Raw genomic sequence first — 8769 nt, forward strand, 5'->3', positions numbered from 1 at the left:
AGATCTGTGGGCCTTTCCCTTCTGTCCCCCAAGTGCGTTCAGCCATTACTTTCTTAATATTTTATTACTTGAATTGCTAACATATTACTGAAAATTGAGTTACGGACCCATTAGCTCAGATGCTGTGCTAACAGTTGGTTTTGACATCAGTTACCTGCACAACTTTCAAAGATTGATGGCCCAGTACAATATGATTTGGTTGCAGTTTGCACCTTCAGTCACCATTTCAGATGGGTACGTGTCACCTCAATCCAGGTTGGCTTTATTTTAATTAATCAGAGTTTAAACACTTCCTCAGCTTTGACAGAACTTTTTGCTGACTGGTGGTTGTTTTTTTCCTTTTTTTGGGGGGGTGGGGGTGGGGGTGGGGGGTGTTTCATTTTTTTGTTTTTTAAAGGAAAAGGAGGAGATCGTGGACTAAAACTGTGAGAGTATGGTGTCATTTAGCTGTAGGAGAGCTCACCTAGTGCCTGCACTTTCCTTCTCCTATGAGGAATTCTTTCTTTTCTTACAAAGGATTATTCCCATTTTAAAAAAAAAACATTATTAGATGAGCCCTAGTCTTGTCGCTTTCTGTAGTTAAATAATTACCTTCAGAGTTTGGATTCCTTCACTAGGACAGAGCTCTAAATTTGTCTTTCCTTCTTTTGGAAAGAAGGATTTACTTAATGATAGTCATGTTCCTTATGGTGCAGTATTCAGCTGATCCTTTGCAAACAGTCTTACTGTTCCCTCATTCTGAGCAAGTTTCTAAAATTAAACTCTGCATTTAGGAAGATTAGATCTAGATCACTCTTCTCATCTGCAAAACTCAAGAGGGATCTGCATTTGTGTTCCTCCAATGGCCCTTTTCCTCACAGTATCCTCACCCATTATTCCTGCAGTCAACACCTGATTTTCCGCTGGAATATGACCTCTCACTTGTATCTCCTGACCCAAAGCCAGTGTGCAGGTTACCATCAATTCGCCTTAATTCTCCACCTAGAAGACCTAGGCAGCCAGGATAATTACAGCATTTCCTTAGCTGACACAAAATACATTACTGAGCAAGCGGTCATTTGAGCAGCAGAACAAATGAAGCCTGGTTTCTTACAGATGTGTATCTTGCATATCTCTACCTCCCTACCGCCACCTGGCATCACCTCCTATCCATCTACAATCCCCTATAGCTCTCCACTGTTCTCCCAAGTCTTCTCCAGGTTTCCACTGTTTCCCCCAAGCCACCCTTATCCTTTTACTCTATTTTTATATTTCGGCTGCCCACCGTAGTGTCACTAAACCATCTCACCATACTTCAAGTTCTCTCTCATGTCCCCTAGCTATCTCCCCACGGTGGATCTATCCACCTGCTGGCTGACAGGTCCAGCTGAGCACAGTCTAACCTGGTCTTTCTGCCACTCAGAAGCAGATTCAGTGATAGCATAAATCCGGTTGTGTCTAATTAGGTACCTATTTTTGTGAATTTTGTAATATATATCTCTTCATACATATACATATGTACGCACGTGTGTGTATATATTTATACATACAATTCAGTTGAAATTGGCCACAGAGTTCAACAATTATTAAGTGGAGATGAACAAATTCACAATGTGATCTCATAAATCTTCATTCTTTAAGAGTGAAGATTCAATAAAGATATTTTTGTCAATTATTTTGTACTGCTGTTAATTATACAGAAGTTTCTATATAAAAATACATAATTTATAGATACTATATAAAACTTTATATTATTACATATATAATATTATATATCGATGTGCATTTCTGTTAGTAAAGAAATTTAAAAGTGAAAAAAAAAAAAACTGCAAAAATTCTACCAACCTTTTTACTCTGCTTATTTTGGTGTTGTAGTTTAGTCTAGGTTAGGTTTCTAAACCAATCTGGTTTTGAAACTTCTCAGACCTGTTTAATTCTGATGTTATATATGAGATCACAGAAATACACACTTTTGCTTTTCTAAGATATTTAAGAGAACTTTGTTAGCCTTAATGTTAAAAAACAGCCACTGTGGTCATCAGATGTTCTTCCTAACTTCCCTTAAGAAACCATTCTTATGGTGCTAATTCAGTGCAGTATGAGATAGGAGCTGAATCATAATGCATTTTAATGTGAAAGTAACCTGAACATAATTTAGGTTGCTGTTAAGACTCATGTGTCGAGGAATGTTTGCTTTTAATATTTTTTTATGTCATCTCTTTTCTATAAACCCACAGAGTAATTGTCAGGTTTGCTAACTCTAGACTGCACATATGAATTAGTTTCAGGTTTCACTGCCAAATGAATAATTCTGAACAATCAAAAGACCCATTCATTCCTTTCTGATACTAAAATCGCCTCCCTTTTATAAGAAGTAAGACAGGATATTACTTGGAAAACCTTCTTTACCTATCATTCTTCTATTAAAGCCTCTTTTCCTCTTAATCTCTCTCCCCAAATTAACTGTGTAAATGATCAGTGCTGTACATGAGCTATGCAAGAGAGTCAGAATCTATTATTAGTTCTGCTTTATACAAAATGGCTTACATTTTATTCATTTATATTATGAGAGATGTTAAGGAACATACTCTCGTGCATTTTTGTGTTCCCTGCACCCTGCTGCCACAGTCACTCTAGGTCCCCCATATCCTTCCCAGGCTCTGCTTTGCAATCCCTTCATTCCCCTCCCCTTCACCCCTAAATCCTCTTCTAGCTGACCTTGCAGTCCTTTCTTCCCTCACCAGATTGCTCTCTCTGCTACTACTTAAGACTCATCCACAGAGAAAGAGTGCTTACTAAATTGTGGTACCTGTGATCTGAACTTGCTGCAGCTAGCTGCTCCTCATCCCCAGCACAGACCCTTTGAAAGGGGATTATGCTGCTTTGCTCCCAGTTGTGTGTTCAGCACAAGTCCTTTGTGTCCAGGGTTTTCTTCTGGCTGTCTCTCAGCCTTCAGCAATACAAGGCAAAAGGAAACGCTTGCTTTAGGGATGTAAGCTGGAACTTAGATTTTCGAATTGTACCTCGTTTGTGTCCATACTGGGAGTCAGTGCACTCGCCTAGTGTGCTATAAATTCATGCTTTGTTTTAGTGTAAGCAGATTTTTTTCCAGATAGACAAGCCCATAAACTCAGGCTTCTGTTTTGTTTCTATCTTACTTTGTTAGAAAATACATGTTACTGAACAAATGCAGAATTAACCCCTTTCTACGCTGAAACTATGATTGTCCTGAAACTGGGATAGTGTTTCTCAGATATGTAAAACAGCTGTTAGTATAGAAAAATCTAATCTTTCCAATTTGAATAAGTTTCTCCTGCTGCTTCTTCTGTTGACTGTGTTTTCCTGGGCACTGGTCAGTCACAGGGTCCTCGCAAGTGTACAGTCTGAACAGGCAAGCCAGGCAGAGGAGGGGAAGGTTAAAGTAGTAGTATCTCTACTTATAGATAGTAGAGAAAAATGACAGCCGGGAAGAGAGTGATTTGCCTGTTGTCTTTTAGGAAGCTGATGGAAAGGCAAGGAAAGAGAAGCCAATTCTGTTGAATTCCAGTTCTGTTTTTCTTCCCACCTCCTTCCACTTCAGTTTCTAAATGTACCATAGATTAGAAAGGGGGTCAGACTTTTTAATGGATGCTCAAAGAGATTTGGAAAATCCCTGAACTTGAGGCAGTCCAGCAATTTTGTGTACACTTTTTGTTTTGTGCTCCATAAAAGGAATCACTCATTCATACAATAGAAGAACAGTGGCAGCAGATAGAAGCATCTCCATGCTGCTTTCCCTCTGTTCTTTGCCTTTTTGCTTTCTTGTCTTTTTTGGGATAATCATGTTTGTTCAGAAAGTGCAATAATGCTTTCTACCTTTTTCCAGACGCATATGCATGGACACCAAGAATATTCCTCCTCACCAGTATTCCAGATGCCGAGGACTTCAGCCAGGCAGCCTTCGGCCCCCCCTGCTCAGCTTCCACACAACAGCCTTCAGGGCCAGGGCCTTTGCTACACCACCAGTTCCACTGAGGACCTCCAGCCAGGTCACTCTTCAGCCTCTCTTATCAAAGCAATTAGAGAAGAACTTCTACGACTTTCTCAGAAACAGACAACAGTGCAGAACTTTCATAGTTGATTTAGCGTTCCCTTGCAAATCTGCCAAGTATCTGCTTCCTATGGAAGCAAAGACTTAGAGGAAATCAGCAATGTTGTTCTCTCAAAAGAATGAACTTTCACAGCTCTGTTGACAACACTCTGGAAAAAATGAAAAAGGCAGCAAAATGAGGATAGTAAGGAGAGACGGGGGACAAACAGGGAAAATCATCAGTGTCATCACAAGTAATATTAATTAATCTGCTAATATTACGGTGCTCCTCTTCTCTCCTTGCCCTCATTCAGCCTAACAAATAAATAAAACCTTAGGTCAAGAAGTCAACACTCCAGCAACAAAAACATCACAGGAACAAGCTCCGAGTATGATAGACTCCTTTTTCTAAGGAAGTAGGCGAAGGTTTGAATAAACCGAGATGACATTTTGCAAGAGATTACAAGTATTCTGATCTCTCCAGTGCTTATGGGCAACTGTTTGTGTTGCTGTTCTGCAAGATTACAAACTGTATCAGCTGAAGGGTGTTGAAGGTGTGATCCCACATAAGAATCACTTTGGTTGTCAGGATCAATGGGACTACTTAGAATAAAAGTCTTTATGAGCTACTTGTAACAAACTGGAACAATAATTGTCATAGCTCTGTGCTTCCGAATGGAGCTACCCTCTGCACTCTTCCTTGTTTTCCTTCTGGTGCTGAAGCTTCAAGTGTTCCTTCATCTTCAATGTTTGCAAAGTGAAACATTGGCCTTGTATAACTAAGAAAATATCTGTAGACTCATTCAGGCTGGAAAAACAAAGCAAAGCATCCAAACAGAAAGGGCTTGGTATTTATTCTGTTTAAAAATTATTGAAAACCAGGAGAGGAATACTCAGCCACTTAGTTGAATTTGGGGAAACGTGTATGTATGTCTTCAAAAAATATATTTACATACTATATGCTCTTGCAAGACCAGCGATAAAATATTACCACTCTGTAGTTTGCTTTGTGGACAGAAACCAATCCAGCCTGACTGGTACAGGGTCACCAGCATTACGTTATAAATTGATGTCCTAAATCATTGCTTATGTTTGGATCTAAATAATTTTAGTGAAAGTCAGTGACAGTTTAGAGCATTAACATAGGCTTAGATTTGCAGTTTTGAGACAGTTTCTATATTTATACTTGTTTCCACTGTCCCTTTGAACAAAGGGTAAGCATTATCCCCATGGTAAGAATGGTACGTGCCATGGAACTGTTTGTTGCTGTTTTTTCCAGAGTTTTAATTTAATATTAGCTACGAATTTACTAATATTTGGCCATTGCATAACTGTAACTGACATAATACATAAGGAAATTTTACTTAAGTCATGATTTGTTGGAGTGTTTTTATTTTCAAATCAGACTGAACTAAAGCTAACAAACTGGCACAGAGATAGAGGGTAAGCTCAGTGTTTGTGAGGAGGCTTGGGAGCCCTGCCCTAGAAAAATGAAAAGCAAAACTATTTGATGCTACAGTGTGGGTATTTTAAACACTAGTAGATGGTAGTCATAAAAGGTCTAAGGAACAGTAGTCCGCCAAAAAGATCATTGGGCAGTTGGTCAGGGTAGGGCTGCATTTGCCTCACTTACTGGGGTAGAAATGGCATTGGTAAAATATAGGTATATAACACTGGTATGGTATGGTGGTCTTTGACTACCAGATCTGTTCCTGGTTCCAGTGCACAGTCCACTAACTGTGACAGGACTAACTCAGACTGAAATGAAAACAAGTGGGAGGACACCATGGAAGAACCCTGTGTACATTGTTCATGAAGTCTGTACATAATATTCATTGCCAAAGCCAAAACTAGGAAGCAACTGGCTGCTCACTGATGTGGAAAAAAAAGTGGTATGTTTCTCCTCTTTATTAGGAAGCTCAGTTGTTTTTCTGTTTATCCATGATCATCAAAAGGCTGTATGAAATTGTTTTGAGGGACTTACTGTAGCAAAGCAGGCTACATTAATTTCCAGTTCCCTGGCCAATATTTAAAGCCCTCATGGGCACTGGTTGAGGTTTGAATGGAGTCAGAACACCAGCATGATTGTGAACAGCAGTACCAACAGGTTATTATGTTTTGAATTTTTCAAGCTTTTTGTGTGATAATCGCTTCTAGGATAAAAACGAAAAAGCATTTATTTTCTGCCAAGTTTGTAAACATGAATGTTGCCAATACTTCTGCAAAATGTCAGATTTTGCAGAATGAAGAGTGTATCAGGCAATGTTCATTTGGTCTTTCTGACTGACTGCTGAAGACTGACTGTTCCTAAGTGTTCCCATTAAAACCATCTCTTTCATAGTCCACATCCTTCTCCAGGTTAATTCTGCAGTGAGGTCAGAAGCCTGTGCTTATAATATTAGCATGTTACTGTGAGTTCACTTCAAGAAAATGTGGGCTTCTAGAAAGTAAGTTCGTTGTCTGGCTGCTGGTTCCAGCTATTTAAGAAAGAATATGAAATAAGAGCTTTGAACGTTAGAGGTACTTAAGCCATTTTTCATTCATTTTTGCTAGTGATGGTGATGCGATTATGATATTCCATCTTTCTGTGTTTGGAAGAATATCCTTTTTCTTTTCAGTCCCAAATCTTATGAAGAACGTGTACAGGACAAATACGTACTGGTAAATAAAAGAGGCTTTCTGATGCAAAAATCACTCTTAAAACCTTACAAGTTCACAGGGAAGGACAGTAAAATATAAGAAGTCGGAAAGCTGTTTTTGGAAGTTATGTTTTCAAACTGGCTGGAGACCTGATCCACTGTTCACAAAAAATGGTATGGCATAGTCTGTATCTTCATACAGTAAGAAAAGTAACACATAAGGCACCAGTTCCAAGGATGGTCTTAACAAGGGAGACCCCCACAGCTGCAGGAAAAGCTGGGTTTTTCATGTGCTACAAAAGGACTCTATGGAATGCATGTGCCAAAATGTGTGTTTCCGCTTGGGAATTCAGGGAAAAAAAATCTGTAAGCTTCTGCATCTCCATGTGCTTGAGCTCTTTTGCCAATTTTTTTTTATTGCCCTATTAAAAGGGGGGGAAAAAAAACCCAAACCTTTTTTTCTGAAACTTAAAGTATCCTGAATTTAAGTATCTGTTAATGAACCTACCAGTTTCTGAAAACAGTGATCAGATGAGAAGTTCGTACAGGCACAGAAAGCTGTTACCAACAGTTACATCCATTTCCATGACTAAACCATCTGGTTCATGGAATCCTCAGGCTCTTTTCTTTCTTCACAATTTTCCTTGGCATTTGTGTTTAGTCTGTGTTTAGTTTGGCATATAGAAGAACTTGGCGAGATGAGAGCTACGTAATTTAGCTTGGTTGCTTTGCTTTTCCTTTCCGTGGCCAAAATATTGACCTCTAGCCTGCTTCTTGATTATCTTTGGAGCTAAGTGAAATTTTACAATTATTTTTTCTACACTCTATTTGAAAGGCGGGGCACACTTCAGTACCATAAAATACTCTCTGCCAGGATGTAACACGTGGTCCTGTCAGTGACTGTGGGCATGTGACTCTAGAAGGAAAACCTTGCTTTTAGGAGAAGTGAATTGCATAGATCCTGGACTCATAATGTTAAATATGTGTACTTTGGAGCGGTAAGTGGAATTTCACTGACCCTTTGCAACGTACTGTACTTGCAATGGTTTGGAACAGGCCTCATATATAGTGGTTGGAGAGCAGCAGCATCACACAAGGTCTATATATCACCTCTGCACCCAAAGGCATGGTTGGCAAGATCTCGGCTACCCCAATATCATGCACCTTTATGCACACACGTAAATACGTAAATAGGTTGATCACCTAAAAGTGCATGTTTCCTACCAAGTGCTGAAGTCAGTGCCTTTAAATTAGACCACTGACAGCAGGGTTACAGCGTTATCTTAAAGGCTGCTTACAGGGATCGTAACCTCCCAAGAACCAAAAGAGCTGACACTTTTGTGTATTTACTCACAGCTTGAAAACACATTAGATGGATTACACAAGGAAGCTAGTATGTATTCGAGCCCAAGTGAAGTCACCAGCTGTGTGATGTGGATAGCAGTAGGCAGTTCAACTCATTTTTTTAACTCTTACTCTCGCTACATTCTCCCCTTTTCCAGCTTTAATAATTTTTCAGCTCAAGGAAGAAATGGGCATTTCCCATTCCATGCCTTATTTAGCAGTTCTTTGTTAACAGGTGCCAGTCCTTGAAAAAAACGTATCTTGGCCAAGAGCTTTGAAGTCATAGGATGAAGAACATTTGTGACTTTGAGGTGGGAACATGTTGTGGGCCATCTTTTTGCAGCAGCAAATAAATAAATGGATTTAAAAAAAACCCAACACCTCTTTGGTGTTTTCTGAATATGGACATAAAGCTGAAAATGGATTAAAAGAAAAAGGATGACATCTGATTTCAGAAGGCAAAGGACAGCAACCAGGTCTCCAGGACCACCTGTGACAGTGCACTAAGAGAGATAAAATCTTGGGGACTCCCCCTGCCCCCACTCAAGCTGATTCCATAACACAACCCCTCTCCTGTGCAGACCTTCACCACTTGCAGTGCTGGTCTGTACCAGTGAGGAACATCTCTCATCAGTGTGACTCCAAAAAGCAGTTCACCATGGCTGTAGAGTTTCTCAAGGGCTGTTCAGATGTGCCTAGAGGAAAAGTAGCAGCTTTGAAGTGCTTAAATGTGGAAAT

At 39.6% G+C, this 8769-nt stretch overlaps 1 protein-coding gene across 1 annotated transcript in view; it reads left to right on the forward strand.

Moving 5' to 3' along the window:
* KIAA1549 (KIAA1549 ortholog) overlaps window positions 1-4414 on the forward strand; it is a 74030-nt gene extending 69616 nt beyond the window's left edge. Inside the window, exon 19 of the mRNA XM_009587445.1 lies at window positions 3845-4414. Within this exon, the coding sequence (XP_009585740.1) occupies window positions 3845-4099 (255 nt within the window). The 3' untranslated portion in view covers window positions 4100-4414. The remainder of the gene's footprint in view (window positions 1-3844) is intronic.
* The last annotated feature ends 4355 nt before the right edge of the window (window positions 4415-8769 follow it).

Source organism: Fulmarus glacialis, unplaced genomic scaffold (genome assembly GCF_000690835.1).
Source record: "Fulmarus glacialis isolate BGI_N327 unplaced genomic scaffold, ASM69083v1 scaffold10531, whole genome shotgun sequence".
Taxonomy (NCBI): domain Eukaryota; kingdom Metazoa; phylum Chordata; class Aves; order Procellariiformes; family Procellariidae; genus Fulmarus; species Fulmarus glacialis.